The following is a 23,847-nucleotide window of genomic DNA, read 5'->3' on the forward strand; positions in this document are numbered from 1 at the left end:
ACAAGATAAAATAAATAAATCAACACAAAAATGTGACACATTATGGGTGGGTCACATATGCATGTACAGTAGATGGCAGTATTGTCCTGTTTAAAAGTGTCACAACATTGCTGTTTACGGCAGACGAACTGCTTTACGGTAGACACTGTTGTTGTGTGTTGTCAACACGTCACTCAGGTCCGCCTGAATTTCGGGAGTTTTTCGGGAGAAAATTTGTCCCGGGAGGTTTTCGGGAGAGGCGCTGAATTTCGGGAGTCTCCCGGAAAATCCGGCAGGGTTGGCAAGTATGGGCTAAGTGCACATATTTATTTTACTCTACATGAATCAAGAACATGATAACAGTTTGGATTGTAACACATTTATTTTGTTATGGTTTAAATGTGTTTGATAGTTCTGGAGCTACGTCCCGTGAAAAAGTGTTCACGCGTCATTACGTCACTCCGCGTTGCGCTGCTGCTCCTTGTGGACCACGTGACCCTTGCTGATCAGGTCCGGGATCTCCACGGCCATCCACGGTCCGAGTCCGAGAGCCATCAGGTGGGCCAGGCCGAAACGCGGCGCGTTGCGGGCCCACAGGGGCGCGAAGTGTTCGGTCAGGCAGATCTTCCCGCCGCGGTACATCTTGGCCGTCTTCCCGTCCAATTCCGGCACCGCCACTTCCGGCGCCGTGTCCGGATACGTCACCGGGATGTCGAACTCCAAGCGGAATTCGTAGCGGAGCAGCTCGTGGATGAACCAAAACGTGCCGGTCCAACGCGTGCCGTCCGCGTTGGACTCCAGGCGGAACCAGTCGTTGTCTGCCGCCTTGTTCTGTTCCACGAAGTGGATCAGAGCCTGATATTCCTCCTTCAGACGCTGCGGCCACAGCGCGCGGTCCCGCGGCCCTGCGTGCGTTTTCAGCAGCGGGATCTGAGACACTGCTTTGCGCGTACTCTCGTCCGCCATCGGACGTGCGTGTGAAGGGGTCGTGCGAAACCCACAATCAACCGACTTCGGCTGAGACTCTACTCGTAGTCCTGCTCGACGAAACTGACGTGGACTTCCGGTGAGAGCTGTTTCCTCTACGGAGCTTTCAAAATAATGTCGATGTTTTGGATCATTTAATTTCTCACAGTGGAATTATTCATATGATATGTTATTTAGCCATAAAATGTAAATTGTTGTATCTCTTTTACACCAACTCACTCGGTATTTGTGTATTTAGCATTTTTTTCCTTCAACTTCATTTCAATAACAATATGATGATAAAAAATTATATAAAAAAATACAAATAAGCATTTCTTTTGTATTTTTTTTCAAAATATGTACATACAAATTAAGTAACTGCAACACAAAACTAATAAAACCCTATTACAAGTTACTTTTTTAAATATGTATTTTTTATTTATTTTTTATTTTATTTTATAAACCTTTATTTATAAATTTCAACATTTACAAACAGTTGAGAAATAATAATCAAAGTAAGTACAAAAACAGTACAAAACAGCTCCAGGGGGTTGTAAATTCAAAGTAACTAAAATATAATGCAAAAAATATATATATATATATATATATATATTACAAACAAAGTGCAAAGCCATAGGCTCTATCCATCCATCCATTTCCTACCGCTTGTCCCTTTTGGGGTCGTGGGGGGTGCTGCATTAATTTCAGTAAATAACTTAAATTTGGATCACAACATCATCGTTTTCACAGCTTTTTGGTTGTTAGAAGTAGAGAGTCATACCAAAGACTATGAAAATGGGACCCATTACCTCCCTGCTTGGCACTCAGCATCAAGGGTTGGAATTGGGGGTTAAATCACCAAAAATGATTCCCGGGCGCGGCCACCGCTGCTGCCCACTGCTCACCTCACCTCCCAGGGGGTGATCAAGGGTGATGGGTCAAATGCAGAGAATAATCTCGCCACACCCAGTGTGTGTGTGTGACAATCATTGGTACTTTAACTTTTTTAACTTAACTTTTTTGACGTAGAGTTCTAATTCTTTTTTTAAAGGCACAAAAAACAGGTTGGGTATTGAGAAACTTTACATTTATGAATATAAAACTTAGCCAATTGTATAATGAGGTTGCAAAGGTAAAATGCCTTTAAACAAAAATACAAATAAGCATTTCTTTTGTAATTTTTTTCAAAATATGTACATACAAATTAAGTAACTGCAACACAAAACTAATAAAAACCTATTACAAGTTACTTTTTTTAAATTTGTCTCTGATGGTATTTTTATTTTTTTATTTAATAAACCTTTATTTATACATTTCAACATTTACAAACAGTTGAGAAATAATAATCAAAGTAAGTACAAAAACAGTACAAAACAGCGCCAGGGGGTTGTAAATTCAAAGTAACTAAAATATAATGCAAATATATATATATATATATATATATATATATATATATATATATATATATATATATATATTACAAACAAAGTGCAAAGCCATAGGCTCTATCCATCCATCCATTTTTTACCGCTTGTCCCTTTTGGGGTCGTGGGGGGTGCTGCATTAATTTCAGTAAATAACTTAAATTTGGAACACAACATCATCGTTTTCACAGCTTTTTGGTTGTTAGAGGTAGAGAGTGTTTTAACGTAGAGTTCTAATTCTTTTTTTAAAGGCACAAAAAACAGGTCGGGTATTGAGAAACTTACATTTATGAATTTACATCTTAGCCAATAGTATAATGAGGTTGCAAAGGTAAAATTCCTTTAAAAAAAATATACAAATAAGCATTTATTTTGTAATTTTTTTCAAAATATGTACATACAAATTAAGTAACTGCAACACAAAACTAATAAAACCCTATTACAAGTTACTTTTTTAAATATGTCTCTGATGGTATTTTTTTATTTTTTTATTTTATAAACCTTTATTTATAAATTTCAACATTTACAAACAGTTGAGAAATAATAATCAAAGTAAGTACAAAAACAGTACAACACAGCGCCAGGGGGTTGTAAATTCAAATTAACTAAAATATAATGCAAAAAAAAAAATATATATATATATATATATATTACAAACAAAGTGCAAAGCCATAGGCTCTATCCATCCATCCATCCATCCATTTACTACCGCTTGTCCCTTTTGGGGTCGTGGGGGGTGCTGCATTAATTTCAGTAAATAACTTAAATTTGGAACACAACATCATCGTTTTCACAGCTTTTTGGTTGTTAGAGGTAGAGAGTGTTTTAACGTAGAGTTCTAAGTCTTTTTTTAAAGGCACAAAAAACAGGTCGGGTATTAGGAAACTTACATTTATGAATATAAAACTTAGCCAATAGTATAATGAGGTTGCAAAGGTAAAATTCCTTTTAAAAAATTTTTTCATACAGTATGAATCCAAATAGCCATACTTGCCAACCCTCCCGGATTTTCCGGGAGACTCCCGAAATTCAGCGCCTCTCCCGAAAACTTCCCGGGATACATTTTCTCCTGAAAATATCCCGAAATTCAGGCGGAGCTGGAAGCCACGCCCCCTGTGTGTTATGTGTGTGTATATGTGTAAATAAATGAACACTGAAATTCAAGTATTTATTTTATATATATATATATATATATATATATATATATATATATATATATATATATACAGAGGTGGGTAGTAACGCGCTACATTTACTCCGTTACATCTACTTGAGTAACTTTTGGGATAAATTGTACTTCTAAGAGTAGTTTTAATGTAACATACTTTTACTTTGGTATATTTATAGAGAAGGAACGCTACTTTTACTCCGCTACTTTTATCTACATTCAGCTCGCTACTCGCTACTAATTTTTATCGATCTGTTAATGCACGCTTTGTTTGTTTTGGTCTGTCAGACAGACCTTCAAAGTGTCTGCCTTACTGGTGACGTTTCACTTCGTTCCACCAATCAGATGCAGTCACTGGTGACGTTGGACCAATCAAACAGAGCCAGGTGGTCACATGACCTGACTTAAACAAGTTGAAAAACTTATTGGGGTGTTACCATTTAGTGGTCAATTGTACGGAATATGTACTGTACTGTGCAATCTACTAATAAAAGTTCCAATCAATCAATCAAAAGTGTGAAGGAAAAAATATACTTTTTTATTTTAACCGTACATCCCGTCAAAAGCCTAAAGACTGACCGCACATGAGGACGTTCCTGTCTTCACAATAAAAGTGCCGCTCCATCGCGCCTGCGCTTTCAAAACAAGAGTCTCCGAAAGCCAGCGCAAACAAGCTAGCAAGCTACGGAGTTTGACGCCAATATATTTCTTGTAAAGTGTATAAAAACGAATATGGAAGCTGGACAAATAAGATGCCAAAAACCCACCACTTTCATGTGGTATTAGACAGAAAGGAGGAACTTTTCTTCTCCTCCATTTGAAAACGTGGACGTTATCATCACAACTGTCTGATTACAATCAACGCAAGTCATCAGAATCAGGTAATACACCAACTTATATTCTAGTCTTCATGAAAGAAAGGAATCTATGTGTTAAACATGCATGTATATTCATTAAAACACCTTTAACATGTAAACAAAAACAGCTAAATAAATACATATAAATTATATACTGTATATATCAATGTATATGTATGTATGTATGTATATATATATATATATATATATATATATATATATATATATATATATATATATATATATATATGAGTGTGTATGTTACTCATCAGTTACTCAGTACTTGAGTAGTTTTTCACAACATACTTTTTACTTTTACTCAAGTAAATATTTGGGTGACTACTCCTTACTTTTACTTGAGTAATAAATCTCTAAAGTAACAGTACTCTTACTTGAGTACAATTTCTGGCTACTCTACCCACCTCTGTATATATATATATATATATATATATATATATATATATATATATATCCATCCATCCATCCATCTTCTTCCGCTTATCCGAGGTCGGGTCGCGGGGGCAGCAGCCTAAGCAGGGAAGCCCAGACTTCCCTCTCCCCAGCCACTTCATCCAGCTCCTCCCGGGGGATCCCGAGGCGTTCCCAGGCCAGCCGGGAGACATAGTCTTCCCAACGTGTCCTGGGTCTTCCCCGCGGCCTCCTACCGGTCGGACGTGCCCTAAACACCTCCCTAGGGAGCCGTTCGGGTGGCATCCTGACCAGATGCCCGAACCACCTCATCTGGCTCCTCTCCATGTGGAGGAGCAGCGGCTTTACTTTGAGCTCCTCCCGGATGGCAGAGCTTCTCACCCTATCTCTAAGGGAGAGCCCCGCTACCCGGCGGAGGAAACTCATTTCGGCCGCTTGTACCCGTGATCTTGTCCTTTCGGTCATAACCCAAAGCTCATGACCATAGGTGAGGATGGGAACGTAGATCGACCGGTAAATTGAGAGCTTTGCCTTCCGGCTCAGCTCCTTCTTCACCACAACGGACCGATACAGCGTCCGCATTACTGAAGACGCCGCACCGATCCGCCTGTCGATCTCACGATCCACTCTTCCCTCACTCGTGAACAAGACTCCGAGGTACTTGAACTCCTCCACTTGGGGCAAGATCTCCTCCCCAACCCGGAGATGGCACTAAATATATATATAGCTAGAATTCACCGAAAGTCAAGTATTTCTTATATATATATATATATATATATATATATATATATATATATATATATATATATATATATATGAAATACTTGACTTGGTGAATTCTAGCTGTAAATATACTCCTCCCCTCTTAGCCCCGCCCCCAACCACGCCCCCGCACCACCCAGACCCCGACCACGCCCCCCCCCCCCCCCCCCCCCCCACCGCCCACCTCCCGAAATCGGAGGTCTCAAGGTTGGCAAGTATGCAAATAGCACATCTTTAAAACAAAGCACAAATATTTAGCATTTTTTTCTTCAATTTTATTTCAATAACAATATGATGATAACAAATTCTAAAAAAATAAATAAATACAAATAAGCATTTCTTTTGTAATTCTTTTCAAAATATGTACATACAAACTAAGTAACTACAACACAAAACTAATAAAAACATCATATTACAAGTTACTTTTTTAAATTTGTCTCTGATGGTAGTTGTGTATTTATTTAGCTCTCTGTCCACGTTTGCGTCGCCGTTTTACCGGAAGTCCCCAGGTTACCCACTTCCGCTACGAACAGCCTTCTATTTTCTCACCGTAGCTCCCAGTCCATTCTTCATATTTTTCAATTGTAACTTTCGTTATCGTTTCTTTTTCAAACCTGTTCGTGTCGGTACCGGTACCAGGGTCGGAGGCACGGGACGTCGGGGCGGCTAAGATGGCGGCGGACCGCCGCGAGGAGAAAGGTAAGCTGAAGTGTTGGAGTTAGCCTTGTTAGCTAGTTAGCGGTTAGCTTCTCTTTGTTCTGACGAAGCTGCTGTTGCTAATTACAAAGCAGATTGTTGATGTCTAACTAGTGATTCCTAGGTATGTGTCGCCTACAAACATCTGTTTTTGCTTTTACCACGGACCTTGTCTGCTATGGTGCCATTATTGTGTTCAACCGCCGTTGACCCGACCAGAGAATGATGTTGACAACATCTACCACTTAAATGATTTGACTTCACTAGCAAAATCATGTCACTTTTTATACAATACAATGAGGAATGTCTGATCCTACGTCACCATGGCTGATTTAACCTGAAAAAAAACAACAACAACCTAGTTGAACGTGTCAAAATCCTTATTTAAGACTCTTCTGTCTGTTGGTATGATTTAAAAGGTGTCAGGGTCAGTCGTGTTAATGATGAGTTCTCTGTGAAGTGCATTATAAATCTGCAATCAATCAATCAATGTTTATTTATATAGCCCTAAATCACAAGTGTCTCAAAGGGCTGCACAAGCCACAACGACATCCTCGGTACAGAACCCACATAAGGGCAAGGAAAAACTCACCCCAGTGGGACATCGATGTGAATGACTATGAGAAACCTTGGAGAGGACCGCATATGTGGGTAACCCCCGCCCCCCTCTAGGGAGACCGAATGCAATGGATGTCGAGTGGGTCTAACATAATATTGTGAGAGTACAGTCCATAGTGGATCCAGCATAACAGTAAGAGTCCAGTCCACAGTGGGGTCAGCAGGAAACCATCCCGAGCGGAGACGGGTCAGCAGCGCAGAGATGTTCCCAACCGATATACAGGCGAGCGGTCCACCCCGGGTCCCGACCCCGGACAGCCAGCACCCCATCCATGGCCACCGGACCTGAGTGTCTCCCCCTCCACAAGGGATAGGGGGGAGCAGAGGAGAGAAGCATGAAAAATAGAAAAAGATGAGGGGGAAAAAAATCTATTTTTGTTTTAATATGGTTTCTGTAGGAGGACAAACATGACACAAACCTTCTAATTTGTTACAAAGCACACTGTTTATATTAAACATGCTTCACTGATTCGAGTATTTGGCGAGCGCCGTTTTGTCCTACAAATTTTGGCGGTCCTTGAACTCACCAGGGGTAGGGGGGAGCAGAGGAGAAAAGAAAACAAACGGCAGATCAACTGGTTTAAAAAAAAGGGGGGCTATTCAAAGGCTAAAGTATACAAATGAGTTTTGAGATGGGACTTAAATGTTTTTACTGAGGTAGCATCTCTTAACTGTTACCGGGAGGGCATTCCATAGTACTGGAGCCCCAATAGAAAACGCTCTATAGCCCGCAGACTTTTTTTTGGCTCTGGGAATCACTAATAAGCCGGAGTTCTTTGAACGCAGATTTCTTGCCGGGACATATGGTACAATACAATCGGCAAGATAGGATGGAGCTAGACCGTGTAGTATTTTATACATAAGTAGTGAAACCTTAAAGTCGCATCTTAAGTGCACAGGAAGCCAGTGCAGGTGAGCCAGTATAGGTATATATATATAAGTATATACCGTAAGGTATATACAGTATAGGCGTAATGTGATCAAACTTTCTTGTTCTTGTCAAAAGTCTAGCAGCCGCATTTTGTACCAACTGTAATCTTTTAATGCTAGACATAGGGAGACCCGAAAATAATACGTTACAGTAATCGAGACGAGACGTAACGAACGCATGAATAATGATCTCAGCGTCGCTAGTGGACAAAAATGGAACGAATTTTTGCGATATTACGGAGATGAAAGAAGGCCGTTTTAGTAACACTCTTAATGTGTGACTCAAAGGAGAGAGTTAGGTCGAAGATAATACCCAGATTCTTTACTGAGTCGCTTTGTGTAATTGTTTGGTTGTCAAATGTTAAGGTGGTATTATCAAATAATAGGATAATTATTATTATTGCTATTATTATCAAATAATAGCAATAATAAGGTTGGTCTTTATTGTCATTGCACAAGTACAACGAAACTTTGTTGTCAGCACAAACCCGTTCAAGATTAGACAAACAAACATTGTAGAGCAGACCTGGGAAAATTAAGGCCCGGGGGAAAAGGCATTGAAGCTTAGGGAAGGCTATGCAGAACGAAACTAAAACTGAACTGGCTACAAAGTAAACAAAAACAGAATGCTGGACGACAGCAAAGACTTACTGTGGAGCAAAGACAGCGTCCACTAGTGATGGGTCCGGCAACACCGATGCATCGGCGCATGCGTCGAGCTCATAGAGCAAAACCCTGTGTTGGTGCGTGTACCGCTTTTAGAAAGTCGCGTGACCGATCATGAGCTGTTTTGGTCATGTGACCGATACGCGAACTGTGTCGCACTGACGCCTCCTCTGTGCCCTGTGAGCGGGTCTTTTCTACAGCCGGAGAAATAATAACTAAGAAGAGAAAGCGTCTAAAATTGAATACGTTGGAAAAACTGTTTTTTTTTAAATAAAAATGTGTAAAAAAAAAAATTAAAAATAATTTCCAGGTCCACAGGCATCCTCATTCACAACACATTCTCTTAGATTTCCATGTTATGATACATGTTCACATTATTTATTGACTGTATCTAAAAAAGATAAAAAAATATATTTTTATTTAAATGAAGTTATGAAATAATCCTAAATGAAATACAATGACTTGGTTTATATTATTGTATATACTAGGTCATAAAATCAGTGTCAGTTGAGTCGGTCCATAGGTTGCCTGTAGGGATTTTTAATGTCCAGCAGATGTCAGTCTTTAGTGACACAGTATCGACACAGTATCAATACAGCTTTGCAATGTGTCGTTCGGATGTACTTTGTGGACACTGTCCACAAAGTACATCCGAACATGACATGACAATCAACAATGTCCCCACAAAGAAGGATAAAAACAACTGAAATATTCTTGATTGCTGAAACAAAGCAAACAAATCAATGCCTTACTGTTAAGCATTTCAATCTGGCCCGCCGACATTCCCAAATATTTTTTTTAGATCTTTAAGATTGGAACTGTAGCTGCCATTATGATGTGCAGTGATGTTTTGAAATTACTGTAATTCTTCAACTATACAAAGTATTTCAATAGCTGCGCTTTTTCATGATATACTAGTTACTATGGTAATCTAAGTCACAGCAGCTCAGACGAGGCACCAAGCAGTGTGGGTGGGGAGCGTTTCCACAGAGTGTTTCCAGAGCGGCCAGCCTGAATTGCGGGTGTCAGGGACAGATGCGGAAGGAGATTTTTACAACAAAGTTCTAAAGCTTAGTGATATATCACATATATCAGATTGTAGGTGGGTTTATTTTTTACCCTTCACGTTCATATTTCGCTGTTTGTTGCATTTTTGTTCCGTTTCGCTTGATTGTAAAACATCGAGAGGGGGTGTGACGTTCATATGTTGTCAATATTCAGTGTTTTATCCTTCATAGTTAATATTGTAAATCCCACATTCTTTATTTTCATGTACATTCTGGGTGTCTCATTCAATAAAAAAAATGTAAAATTCCATTCCGCTTTTTAAGGCGGTCTGTCATAACGTTTTGAGCATTCAATCAGACATTATTGTGAGGTTTAGTATTAGTGTTCCTAAAAATAGATATACTGGCCCCCAGACACATTTTTTGCTCTAAATTTGGCCCCCTGAGTCAAAATAATTGCCCAGGCCTGGTGTAGAGGGTTACAGAACAGGAACGCTGATGGGTCGCCCCGTAAAAGATGGGAACAATGTAAACGCTGGGGAAGGATGAGTAAAAAAATACAATCCAGACTGGGCTCCTAAGGGGACCCAGTCTGGAGTGGGGAAAAACCTCCACAGCAAAGCACATATACATATTACAACATACATCTCGAGACTAGCAACAGCTCTTCAGGTGCTGCCCATACGTCCATCACCCCTAAGGGATTCACGTCAAGGGCGCTGGATGGGGGGTCTAATCTATTATTATGATTAGTTGACTAGCGCAATAACTAACTTTTATGTTGCTTCAATCTCATTTTGTGCAGCAACACATGACTGTTGACTATTATTGCAAATGGAAAGCTTAATTTCACATAATCATGTTTACTTTGTGAAATGGCAGAGGGCGAGCTCAACGTTCTGGAAGATATTTTGACGGAAGCTCCAGATCACGATGATGAGCTTTACAACCCCGAAACCGAGCGAAATGTCACAGACAAGAAAGGTACTGCTCATCCTCTGCTAAGATTCTACCTGCACTTTCTGTTTGTACTTTTCTTCTTTAAACATTTTTTTGCCGTCGTTCTAGGAGCCAAGCGAAAGAGCCAACATTCAGAAAGCCACAATCGGAAGAGGCCGCGGACCTCTTCTAGCCACACGCCCTCCAGGTCATCCATCAGCAATAAGAGAGGCTCAGGTGCTCCTCTCTCGTCTTCGTCCTCCAAGAGGCCGGCAAGCAGTCCACATGGCCGCCGCGGAAGCTACCGTGGCGATTACTACGAGGAGCGAAAGAGCCGTAGAGGAGCGCGAGACGCCACCCGGAGCCGAGTAGGCGAGGTCGCTCGACGTCAACACTCTCCCAGAGACTTGGCAGGTGTCAATCAGGTACTGACCAGACTTCTTTCGCTCTTTAAATGACACAAGACTCTTGTCTAGCCTGTGAACATTCTCCTTCATCCAGTACATATTGTATCCTCGGGGCATGAACACGCCCACAAGTGGACTGTTCAGATTGTTGTAGAAGATGTTTCGTCTGAGCAGTTCATGCCCAGGACTAGATAGGACAGCTCTAGACTGAGGGGATGGCGGAGGTAGTTGCACCCCGCAACATTTTCAAAACGGCAGTCGTTAGGGTTAGTGCTGTCAAATGATTAAAGGGGAACATTATCACCAGACCTATGTAAGCGTCAATATATACCTTGATGTTGCAGAAAAAAAGACCATATATTTTTTTAACCGATTTCCGAACTCTAAATGGGTGATATTTGGCGAATTAAACGCCTTTCTAATATTCGCTCTCGGAGCGATGACGTCACAACGGGAAGCAATCCGCCATTTTCTCACTTTCGTCGGCGTGTTGTCGGAGGGTGTAAGAACACGAACAGGGACGGATTCAGGTTGCACCAGTGGCCCAAAGATGCGAAAGTGGCAAGAAATTGGACGGAATTTGTTCAAAATACGAGGCTGTGGGGAAAGCCGACGAAATGGTCGGCCGTTTGTTCCGCACACTTTACCGACGAAAGCTATGCTACGACAGAGACGGCAAGAATGTGTGGATATCCTGCGACACTCAAAGCAGATGCTGACATCAACTCCAAAGCTGGACAGATCATCTTTCAGGAAAAGGGAGCGGATGAGGGTATGTCTACAGAATATATTAATTGATGAAAACTTTATTCATTACTCGCGGTTTTACGTAAATTATTATACATAAACTGTGTTTACCAATAATTTAGCTTAAAAACATTTATTTTTTTCAATCATTCGAGTACATTCGGGTAGTCTTGTGTAATGCAGTATTTTGTGTCTATTTAGGTATGGTTAACCTGAGTGCTGAAATCTTGGAAAAATACATGTTCTTAGCGCGCCTGAAATGGGCTGTCTGCACTCTCAAAGTGCATGTTGTTGCCAAATGTATTTCATATGCTGTAAACCTAGTTCATAGTTGTTAGTTTCCTTTAATGCCAAACAAACACATACCAATCGTTGGTTAGAAGGCGATCGCCGAATTTGTCCTCGCTTTCTCCCGTGTCGCTGGCTGTCGTGTCGTTTTCGTCGGTTTCGCTTGCATACGGTTCAAACCGATATGGCTCAATAGCTTCAGTTTCTTCTTCAATTTCGTTTTCGCTACCTGCCTCCACACTACAACCATCCGTTTCAATACATGCGTAATCTGTTGAATCGCTTAAGCCGCTGAAATCCGAGTCTGAATCTGAGCTAATGTCGCTATACCTTGCTGTTGTATGCGCCATGTTAGTTTGTGTTGGCATCACTGTGTGACGTCACAGGAAAATGGACGGGTGTATATAACGATGGTTAAAATCAGGCACTTTGAAGCTTTTTTTAGGGATATTGCGTGATGGGTAACATTTTGAAAAAAACTTCGAAAAATAAAATAAGCCACTGGGAACTGATTTTTAATGGTTTTAACCCTTCTGAAATTGTGATAATGTTCCCCTTTAAATTACAAAAAAACAAAACCAGTGAAGTTGGCACGCTGTGTAATTCGTAAATAAAAACAGAATACAATGATTTGCAAATCCGTTTCAACTTATATTCTATTTAATAGACTGTAAAGACAAGATATTTAATGTTAAAACTGAAAATTATTTTTTGCAAATACCGTATTTTCCGCACCATAAGGCGCCCTGGGTTAAAAGCCGCGCCTTCAATGAACAGCATATTTCAAAACTTTGTCCACCTATAAGCCGCCCGGTGTTGTAAGCCGCATCTAACTGCGCTAAAGGAATGTCAAAAAAAACAGTCAGATAGGTCAGTCAAACTTTAATAATATATTAAAAACCAGCGTTCTAACAACTCTGTTCACTCCCAAAATGTACGCAAATGTGCAATCACAAACATAGTAAAATTCAAAATAGTGCAGAGCAATAGCAACATAATGTTGCTCGAACGTTAATGTCACAACACACACAATAAACATAACGCTCACTTTCTGAAGTTATTCTTCATTCATAAATCCCTCGAATTCTTCTCTTTCGGTGTCCGAATTGAAAAGTTGGGCGAATGTGGGATCCAAAATGGCCGGCTCCGTCTCACTGTCTCCCTGTCTTAGTGAAGGTGTGTTCGCCTTCGGTCATCCATTGTTCCCACGCAGTTAGCAGTCTAGCTTCGAATGCCCTGTTGACACCAATATCTAGCGGCTGGAGGTCTTTTGTCAATCCACCCGGAATGACGGCGAGTATTGAATTAAGCGCGTAAGCGTGTCTCTTAATGTGATGTTATGAGCTAGCAAATATAACAACTACACTACCCAGCATGCAACGATAGTGACAAGCATGCGCGGTAGCCCTGAGAAGCGTTGTTGTATGTGCTGGCAGTTAGAATGTGGTTATGAGCACGCTGTGAGTAAACGTTGAGAACTCAGTTAACACGCCTCGTCTGCATTATTTATAATTAGACAGACAACACACTTAATAGGAGCCATTTTGGGGTCTTTACATAAACACACAAATGGAAATGAAACGTCACATATCCCAGCATGCACCGCGCGCTTCTTCTACGGGGAAAAAAGATGGCGGCTGTTTACCGTAGTTGCGAGACCTAAACTTTATGAAAATTAATATTAATATTAACCCATATATAAGGCGCACCGGATTATAAGGCGCACTGTCAGCTTTTGAGAAAATTTGTGGTTTTTAGGTGCGCCTTATAGTGCGGAAAATCCATCCATCCATTTTCTACCGCTTATTCCCTTTGGGGTCGCGGGGGCGCATACGGTAAATAAATAAATATATATAAATAATATATAAATATATATATAAAATAAATAAATATATATAAATAAATAAATAGATTACTGTACAGATAAATATATTGCACTTTTTCACATGCGTCCACGTTTATGGATGTATGTTATATTGTCTTTTATTCCAGCGAGTTAATCCATTTTGGGGGGAGTTGAGGGGATAATTTAATTATGATGCGTTCAAGAGTCTTACGGCTTTAGGGAAGAAGCTGTTACAGAACCTGGAGGTTCTGCTTCGGAGGCTGCGGAACCTCTTTCTAGAGGGATGCGCTTTCATCCAGTTCCACTTGACATAGGTGAGCCTTTGACGCCTTTGAAATGATAGTGGACACGCAATACTAACGACGACTGTCAAGTAGTCCAAGTTTTTGGAACACACGTCTCTGGTTTTAGCCCATCGAAACCCAAATAAACGAGGAATGACTGTATTTTCTTTGTCAATTTTTGCTTGCAATTCCTGGGTCAACATCAGCAGGACAGCCGTAGCTTTTAACTCGGCACAATATGGATTGAGGGCGCATCCAAAAATAGTTGTTGTTTTGAAGTAAATTGTTATCGTGTTAACTTAGACAGCCGTACTAAAGGTACAATGGGGGAAGACCTTTGTCGTTTGGGTGGAATCCACCTGCCTGCAGTTATTGGTTATTGATAGAGATGTCCGATAATATCGGACTGCCGATATTATCGACGATAAATGCTTTAAAATGTAATATCGGAAATTATCAGTATCGGTTTCAAAATTATCGGTATCGGTTTCAAAACGTAAAATTTATGACGTAGTACAGAGCGCCAATAAACCTTAAAGGCACTGCCTTTGCGTGTCTGCCCAATCACATAATATCTACAGCTTTTCACATACACAAGTGAATGCAAAGCATACTTGGTCAACAGCCATACAGGTCACACAACTTTAACACTGTTACAAATATGCGCCACACTGAACCCACACCAAACAAGAATGACAAACACATTCCGGGAGAACATCCGCACCGTAACACAACATAAACACAACAGAACAAATACCCACAACCCCTTGCAGCACTAACTCTTCCGGGACGCTACAATATACACCTCCGCTACTCCCTACCCCGCCCACATCAACTTCCTCATGTCCCAAATTCCAAGCTGCTATTTTGAGGCATGTTAAAAAAAATAATGCACTTTGTGACTTCAATGATAAATATGGCAGTGCCATGTTGGCATTTTTTTCCATAACTTGAGTTGATTTATTTTGGAAAACTTTGTTACATTGTTTAATGCATCACCACAAAATTAGGTATAATAATGTGTTAATTCCACGACTGTATATATCGGTATCGGTTGATATCGGTATCGATAATTAAGAGTTGGACAATATCGTATATCGGCAAAAAAGCCATTATCGGACATCTCTAGTTACCGTATTGAGGCACCTAGAAGCCCAAAGTGTGTTTTGTTTAGATGGTCACAAGTGTGTCAGAGCGTATCTTTATCCCTGCTCCTTTTTTTTGCATGTTTAGAAGCATCTGCGTGGCGAGCGTCGCACAAGCCCCTCCCACCGTCCCGGGGAGCACCGATCAGAAGACGGGGTTGCCCCAGGGTATGGTTCAGAGCAGCGATCAGGAAGCTCGTCCCCTGCTGCCTCTCACGAAGAGGAAGAAGAACAGGAAGATGAAGAAGAAGAAGAAGGGGAGGAGGAGGAAGACGAGGAGGAGGAGGAAGAAGGCGACGAAGAGGAGGATGAACAGGAGGAGGAAGATGAGGATGGAGAGAAGGAGGAAGAGGTGGAGTACGAACGACGAGGCGAGGGTAACGACTATGATACCCGCAGTGAGGCGGGCGATTCCCGCTCTGGGTCCTCAATCAGTTTCTCCGATGATGGCGATTCGGCGCGCTCTGCCTCAGGCTCTGACGCCTCAGGTAACCGTGGCAACGACAGCATGCTTTCTCCAATGTACACCTGTTAGATTTCTAACAAAGTCTGTCATTTTTTTTTGGAAAAGGTTCAGAGAAGAAACGTGACAAGCTGTCGTCGTCTGTACGAGCCGTCTCCAAAGGGATGGAAAGTAAGTCCGTTACTTCCTGTCATTCATCATCCTCGCCTCGTGCTGCGGCCATAGTGACCGTCTTCCTGTTTGTACCAGATTTTCGTTACATCATGGAGGACGCCCGCTTCTTCCTCATCAAGAGTAACAACCACGAGAACGTCTCTCTGGCTAAAGCTAAAGTATGCAAACATGCTGGCTATTCTTTGCCAAGCTTAATGCCACTTTCACTAACATGATGATCTTCAGGGCGTTTGGTCCACGCTGCCTGTCAACGAGAAGAAACTCAACGCAGCTTTCCGCTCGGTTCGCAGCGTCATCCTCGTCTTTTCTGTGCGGGAGAGCGGCAAATTCCAAGGTGAGATAAATGGATGGACAAAGTCGGGCACTAAATGAACGCTGGTCGTTTGGATCTTCAAGGTTGCTTTTTCCATCATCCGCTCTTTCAGGTGTTGCTCGCTTGGCTTCTGAGTCTCAGCATGGCGGATCTCCCATTCACTGGGTTCTTCCTGCTGGCATGAATGCCAAGATGCTGGGTGGAGTCTTTAAGATCGATTGGCTGTGCAGGTAGGCAATAATTGAGCAGCCAACTACTCATTCCAGAATTGACATCATTAGTGTCGGGGTCAGGGTCGTGTATAAATAGAGTATGGCAATCTCCTCAATGATTGGTCAGAGGGCACTTGCGTGACTACAGGGCGCTAAGACTACTACCAACTTTGAGCTGATTCTATGTGTTTGGGATGCTTCTTCCTTCATTTTCGCTTTGTAAAAATGGAGCAGCTTTACTCGCAAGAATTGTGGAAAGCTTTCACATCGCACAACCCGGAAATTAGACAATTATGGGAAGTGAAGTTTTGCAAACACTGGAGGGCCTCCGACTACAGCGTCTTGTGCGAGGTAAATACACAACACAACGTCTGCGTTTTGTTCAAAAGAGAACACACAGAAGCTAATACAAATAAGAACAGAAAAATTAATACATTAAAGCACAGGTGTCAAACTCAAGGCCCGCGGGCCAGACCTGGCCCTCCACGTCATTTTATATGGCCCGCAAAAGCTTGGAAATAATGTGTCAATAAAATACCTTATTTTCTTTCTTTACTTTCTTATTTTCTTACTAAAGGTATTAGGTTTTTTATTTCTAGTTTGACAGGGAGAAACATAATGTCCAATATTGCCACAAATATTATATTTAACTTTTTTGGTCAAAATTCTAATAAATACTTAAATATCTGCTTAACTTATGATTTCGAAGCAAGTTATCCATTAAAATTGTACATTATAAAAATCAGTGACGTGCAGTCACTAGAGGCAGGTGAGGCAGGGCCTCACCTGCCATCATGGAAAGAAAAAAATGTAAAAATATATCCATCCATCCATCCATTTTCTACCGCTTATTCCCTTTGGGGTCGCGGGGGGCGCTGGAGCCTATCTCAGCTACAATCGGGCGGAAGGCGGGGTACACCCTGGACAAGTCGCCACCTCATCGCAGGTAAAAATATATATATTTTTTTAATTAAATTGTTATATGTATCCAGTGATTATACTATAAAGTTATTTTCCATTTAACTTCACCCGTTTTAGATTATTTTTATTTAAAATCGCTGAATTTTCACATTTGCCGTTCAAATACTGAGAAGAGACGGTGCGGTGAACAGCAGCCAGTTGAGGCACGTCACTCAGTTGTGCCTCACCATGGATTGCGGACTCGGCTAACTGCTGGCCTGCTGTGCAGTGAGACTGTATTGCTATATGAATTATACTATACATTTCCATAGTTTAGTTAGCTGAGGTATATAATGTACAGTGTATTTTGTCAACAACTGTATGTGTGTAAAGTATTTCTTGTGCTGAGCGATCATAAAACTGCTGCAAAAGACGCACTGGCTGAGACTCGCCTCCTGCACCCCCGCCGTAGAATGCACGGCAACCCCTGACGGGAGTGTTATATCAACTAAAGCCCACACTTAAACTTTCCACGTGCAAGATTGAATCTATTTAAAAAAGTTATTTCATAAGAAGCCAAAAAGTGCAAAAACAATAATGTTCGTGTTGGAGGAGTTGTGAATGACTGCAGGGCCACAACATTAGGTACACCTGCAGATTGCAGGTGTACCTAATTCACAACTCCTCCAACACGAACATTATTGTTTTTGCACTTTTTGGCTTCTTATTAAATAACTTTTGTAACCTATTTTCATGGGCTTTAATTAATGCTGTAATTACCTAACGTTACATTATTATTTTCTATAACAATTTAGCCCCCTCCACAATATTAACTCGACGTTAAAACAGAACTAACTATTTATTGATTAGCAATTGCCGAATCATGTAACATTAGCTTAATGCTAAAAAGCCAGGTTACTATCACATTCTGTAACAGACAAATAATTTCATGTAGGCTAACGTTACCTACCTGCTACCTCTGTCTTTTCTCGTTTCTCCTCCTCTTCTTTTCTCTTGTTTCTTCCCTGGGCACCTGACAGTTTTGGCCGTTTTGACATCTTGTGTTGATTTTTTGATGTGGTGACGTCCAAAAAGAGTCATGATACGGGAAGGGAGGGGGGCGTAATGTTGTAACTAATAATATTTCTATTAAATAGGCTTTATTTTGCATTTTAATTAACGTGGGATTATTTTTTGTATTTAGAAATAATAGTACCAACTTTTTTTTTTTTTTTTTTTTTTCCTCCAACATTTGTGGCACTGGCGTGGCGCCCCCTGATGGACGGCGCCCTTAGCATTTGCCTATACGGCCTATGCCACGGGCCGGCCCTGTGTAGCAACATAGTATGTCAAATACGGCCGCAAATTCTACTTTCAGGAAATAAAAGCATGTTTTATTGTGAGTTTATGAGCTAGAGTATGTTTAGAACTATCTATAGACATTTTGGTTTAATTAGTCAGAAAAAACTAACGTCAAAACGACAACAATTGCATGTATCTGGGCACAGCCGCACACATCCTTGGTAGCAAACATGGCGCCTGTTGTTTAGTCTCTTTATACAAGACTGGTCAGGGTTCTTCCGCACTGCCCCCTAGTGGTGTCCTCACATCTTTGAATATTCTCAACAGACGAGAACTTCCGTTCACGAAGACGACTCACCTTTTAAATCCCTGGAATGAAAACAAGCCAGTCAAGATTGGTCGTGATGGACAGGTGAGACTTGAAGAAAAAAACACATTTGTTTTTGTTTCTTCGTGTCTTCCGAGCAGCGTAATCATAATGTTTTGTCATTTCTCAGGAAATCAAGCCGGACATCGGCGGCCAGCTCTGTTTGCTGTTTCCATTGGACGAAAGCGTAGATATTCACCGGGTGGCTAGCCGTATTCGTCACAAGCGTCGGACCCCGTCTGCCACACGGCCTCGTGGCCGACCACCTCTGCGGGAACCGGGAAGGTTAGCCAAACGCCAAGCTCCTCCTCCCACTTCCTGTTGTTCTGCTCCTGCTTCAACCGTGGCGCCACCTGCTGCCGGACATCGAAGACCCCCGCTGCGTTTAGCCACCGGCTAGCATTGAGCCGAATCTGGTCGGGGTCATTGTTGCTCTCCCAGTCTGGAGTTTTCCGCTGGAGTGACGCCTCGCTCTGCGTCCAACATCTTGGTTCAAAGTTGATGAGTGAGGCAGGAAGTTGACGTTGCTGAGGTGGTGCTCAGCTAACAGTCATGGTTTAACTTTTTTCCTTTGCAGGAGTTAAAAAGTTATAAGAAGGTGAAATTAGCTAAATGTTTGGCATCTAAATGGACTGTTGCTGACCCTTTCAGAGTAAAAGCAGAAAGGACGAGCACCATTGGCTGGACTAAAGGAAGCAGGATGGGGAAAGGGAGCTTAAACAGAGAGAGGGACTGTGATCTTCCATGGACTGTTTCTCTTCTTTTTCTTTTTTTTTTGGAAAAGAGGGCAGGTTGGTCATGTTTGCGGGGGGGTGGTCCACTGGACTCGATCTGATGAGGGGGTGACAAATTGTCCAATCAGGTAATTGCGGAAAAGATGGACTTTTAGGAATGGGACTGATACAGTTACCCCTCACATGGGAGAACAGTTTAAAAACCCTGGTGTCCCCCTCTATCAGGCCAACACACACACACACACACACACACACACACACACACACACACACACGCTTAGTAAGGACGGTGTTGTTGGGTGTGTGTGTTGCTCTCTAACGAACTAAGTGTGTATTTGAAGGACTAAACGACAAAGTCTGCAGAGGCGGGTCTTCTTTACCACGGGTTGGGCTTTGTTTATTCTCTGACAGGACTGCACCACCAAAACCATCAGTACACCTCCATCTTTTCCAATTAAGAGGGTTTATTTAAAAATCCTTTATCATGGACGGATAAAATCGAAAGTCCACATTTACCTCAAAAGCGGTATGTTGACGCCAATATTTGATATGTTTTGTTAGTTGTTGTTGTTATGACCTTATTATTATTACATAGCTTTGGAAACATTCTTAAGATGAACGAGGAAATGCACTTGGGAACCAGTGAGACAAGCTGGGTGATTTCATGGACCAACTGGGTAGACTTGGTCACAATCGTGGAGGCAAACTGGGTAATCTAAGGCGCTGACCGAAAAGACTTGGGGACTAGTGGTAATAATTGGGTAAACTTAGGGAAATGTAACCATAAGGAAGAGCAAGGAATAGCCCACAAATAGACTTGGACTTAGTGACTACATAGACTTGAGAACCATCCAGTTAGACTTGGGTACCAGTGGTGCAAACTGGGTAAACTCTGTGACCAACTAGGTAAAGGTAACAATCATGGAGACAAAATAAAAACTGTATGGTCTCAGAATGGAGTTGGGGACCAGCGGGATAGACAAGATGCACTAGGAATCATCCAGGTAGACCTAAGAGCCAGAAGGACATAACTCGGCAGCATCCAGGTATACTTGGGAACCAGTGGGATTGACTAGGTAGACAGTGCACCATCCAGGCAGAATTAGGGGGCGATGGGACAGACTAGATAGAATTGGAGACTCCAGGTAGCCTTAGGAAACAGCAAGACAGACATGATGGACTGGGCAGCATCCAGATAGACTTGGGGAACAGTGGGATCAACTAAATAGACCTGACACCCTCCAGGTAGACTTGTGGAACAATAGGATAGACTAAGTAGACCTGACACCCTCCAGGTAGACTTGGGGACCAGTGGGACAGACCATATAATTAGGAACTCTCCAGGTAACGTTAGGGACCAGTGGGACTGACTAGGTAATCTCGGCATCATCCAGGTAGACTTGGGGACCAGTGGTACAGACTAGGTAACAGCGATACTAGATGGGTAAATTTGGGGACCAAGGTGACCGCTTAGGTAGACTCTGCATCATCCAGATAGACTAAAGAGCCAGTGGAACAAGACTCGGCAGCAATCAGATAGACTTCGGGAACAGTGGGATCGACTAGGTAGGCCTGACACCCTACAGTCAGACTTGGGCACCAGTGAGACCAACTAAGTAGACTTGGAGACCGGTAGCACAGACCATACAATTGGTCTGTTCTAGGTAACAGACTGTCTAGGTAACGTTAAGGACCAGTGGGACCAACTTTGTAGACTCTGCAACATCTTGGTAGACTTAGGGGCCAGTCGGACATACTAGGTAGACTGCATCATTTCAGGCAGACTCTGGGGCCAGCGGGACACACTATGTAGGCTCACTATCATTTCAGGCAGACTCTGGGGCCAGTAGGACACACTAGGTAGGCTCTCTATCATTTCAGCCAGACTCTGGGGCCAGTAGGACACACTAGGTAGACTCTGCATCATTTCAGGCAGACTCTGGGGCCAGTAGGACACACTAGGTAGACTCTGCATCATTTTAGGCAGACTCTGGGGCCAGTAGAACACACTAGGTAGACTCTGCAACATCTTGGTAGACTTAAGGGCCAGTAGGACATACTAAGTAGACTCAGTCTCATTTCAGGCAGAGTCTGGGGCCAGTAGGACACACTAGGTAGACTCTGCATCATTTCAAGCAGACTCTGGGGCCAATAGGACATACTAGGTAGACTCTGGATGCAGACTCTGGGGCCAGTAGGACACACTAGGTAGACTCTGCATCATTTCAGGCAGACTCTGGGGCCAGTAGGACACACTAGGTAGACTCTGCATCATTTCAAGCAGACTCTGGGGCCAATAGGACATACTAGGTAGACTCTGGATGCAGACTCTGGGGCCAGTAGGACACACTCGGTAGACTCTGCATCATTTCAGGCAGACTCTGGGGCCAGTAGGACACACTAGGTAGACTCTGCATCATTTCAGGCAGACTCTGGGGCCAGTAGGACACACTAGGTAGACTCTGCATGCAGACTCTGGGGCCAGTAGGACACACTAGGTAGAGTCTGCATCATTTCAGGCAGACTCTGGGGCCAGTAGGACATACTAGGTAGACTTCATTTCAGGCAGACTCTGGGGCCAGTGGGACTAACTAGATAGACTCCGCCACATCTTAGTAGATTTGGGGACCAATAGGACGACTTGGTGTTTGTCTTGAGTTGTAGTATTTTCAGAGAATTGGTTTCCTGTGGAAAGCGTTGTTAAATGAATGTCATTTTAATGCTGCTGTGTGTGTGTGTGACAACAAGCGAGCGTGTGTGTGGATGTCTTACCTGTCAACTTGTCCCACGTAGGCGTCGTCTTGAAGAGTACGACCTTCATGGCAGGAAGCGACCTCGAGTCGAGTGCCCAGACTTCAACCAGCGACCAGGTTGTGAAATGAAAGTGGAAGGGGAAAAAAACAAGGCTGAAATGTTCTTTGACATTGTGTAGTTAGTCGTTGGGTCCCACACACCTGTGTTGCAACTTAACAGAAGAATCTTATTTGAATTCATTTCCAGGGTTCATCCAGGATCCGCGAAACCAGCCGGTGGACAGGTGAGTGGGCGGAGTCAGTCTAGCGGTGATAAGGATCAACGTCAAAAGCTTCTTATTTCTGCTGTGGTCGTGTTGCCTTCTGGCTTTTTCAGGCGCTTCTCCAACGTGAGACGAGACGTTTTCCTCAACGGGGTGAGTGCTTGGCTTGTGCCGCCGCCGCCGCCGCGTCCTTGTTAGCGACACTCGTAACGCCCGCTCCCTGTTTCCTGTCAGTCTTACTACTACATGAGAGATTATCAACACAACGTGGGACCGCCGCCTCCTTGGCAGGCGATGGTACTTTCCATTTGTCCAAATGAAGGTCTGCGTCTTTAATTGACTCCCATGTGACATCTTTAGGTGACGTACCCCGGTGTGGAGCAGCCACCCAACCACCACCCACCTTACTACCATCACAACCATGCGCCGCCCCCTCCTCACCAGGCATACCACCACCACCACCCCCCCATGCCCCAGCACGAGGCTCCGCCCCCTCGCTTTAGAGACAAACAGCGAGTTGTGCCGCAACATCGTGCCTTTGCTTCCAGCCCAGTGAGTCTCTTCTAGTTCTGCCGTGAAGATTTAAAAAAAAAAAAAAAAAAATCCACTTTCTGGGGGCGTGTCTACCGTTCTTACTCCCATTCAGTTTTGATCCATTCATGACAAAAAGGACATTCTGTCTTCATCGGAGTCTTCTTTTGTGTTCTCCGCGCAGCACGACTACGACATGCGCGTGGACGACTTCCTGCGGCGGACGCAGGCGGTGGTGAGCAGTCGGCGAGAACGAGAGCGACAGCGTGACCGCGAGCGGGCCGCACCTCGACGCGAGCGAGAGCGCGGCAGGGACCGAGACCGGGACAAAGAGAGGGGACGCTACCACAGATGATGCGGTTTGATGTCATTTCCTGTCACAGCCAGTGATGTTTTTTGTTTTGGTGTTTAAAAAAAAAAAAAAAGTTGAAAGACAACATCAACATGTTTTATTGTCGAATAGAAAATGTTTTTCATCACAGCAGCAAGATGTAAAATTTTTATTTTAGTGTACCTTGACTTCCCAGAATCCTTTGCTGCACGCGCTCTATTTCAAGCTTCTTTTATTTGTCAAATGTTCCAGTTTTGCCTCTGAAAATCCAATAAATTCTGTGGAAAAAAAATGCTTACTTTTCTGATATTTTACTTCCTTTGTAATTCTCTGTTCAACAAGCTAA

General features: G+C 42.6%; 2 protein-coding genes across 3 annotated transcripts; one reads left to right on the forward strand and one right to left on the reverse strand.

Moving 5' to 3' along the window:
* Positions 1 to 342: 342 nt before the first annotated feature.
* On the reverse strand, positions 343 to 945 carry ufc1 (ubiquitin-fold modifier conjugating enzyme 1). The gene has a single exon (XM_061926938.1). The coding sequence runs from the start codon at positions 943 to 945 to the stop codon at positions 436 to 438; it is 510 nt and encodes a 169-aa protein (XP_061782922.1). The 3' UTR covers positions 343 to 435.
* Positions 892 to 23,777, forward strand: ythdc1 (YTH N6-methyladenosine RNA binding protein C1). Of its 2 annotated transcripts, XM_061926937.2 has the most exons (17): positions 892 to 1,045; positions 6,225 to 6,284; positions 10,385 to 10,486; positions 10,571 to 10,866; positions 15,247 to 15,646; positions 15,730 to 15,792; positions 15,871 to 15,953; positions 16,021 to 16,129; positions 16,221 to 16,338; positions 18,850 to 18,934; positions 19,020 to 19,174; positions 22,417 to 22,493; positions 22,624 to 22,660; positions 22,753 to 22,792; positions 22,874 to 22,936; positions 23,000 to 23,191; positions 23,355 to 23,777. In XM_061926937.2, exons 2-17 carry the CDS (start codon positions 6,257 to 6,259, stop codon positions 23,523 to 23,525), a joined length of 2,019 nt encoding a protein of 672 aa, XP_061782921.1. In that variant the 5' UTR covers positions 892 to 1,045; positions 6,225 to 6,256; the 3' UTR covers positions 23,526 to 23,777. The 2 variants fall into 2 exon arrangements, with proteins under 2 accessions (XP_061782921.1, XP_061782920.1); XM_061926936.1 differs by lacking the exon at positions 892 to 1,045 and having other exon boundaries at positions 6,087 to 6,284; positions 23,355 to 23,776.
* The last annotated feature ends 70 nt before the right edge of the window (positions 23,778 to 23,847 follow it).

Source organism: Nerophis lumbriciformis, linkage group LG32 (assembly GCF_033978685.3).
Source record: "Nerophis lumbriciformis linkage group LG32, RoL_Nlum_v2.1, whole genome shotgun sequence".
Classification (NCBI taxonomy): domain Eukaryota; kingdom Metazoa; phylum Chordata; class Actinopteri; order Syngnathiformes; family Syngnathidae; genus Nerophis; species Nerophis lumbriciformis.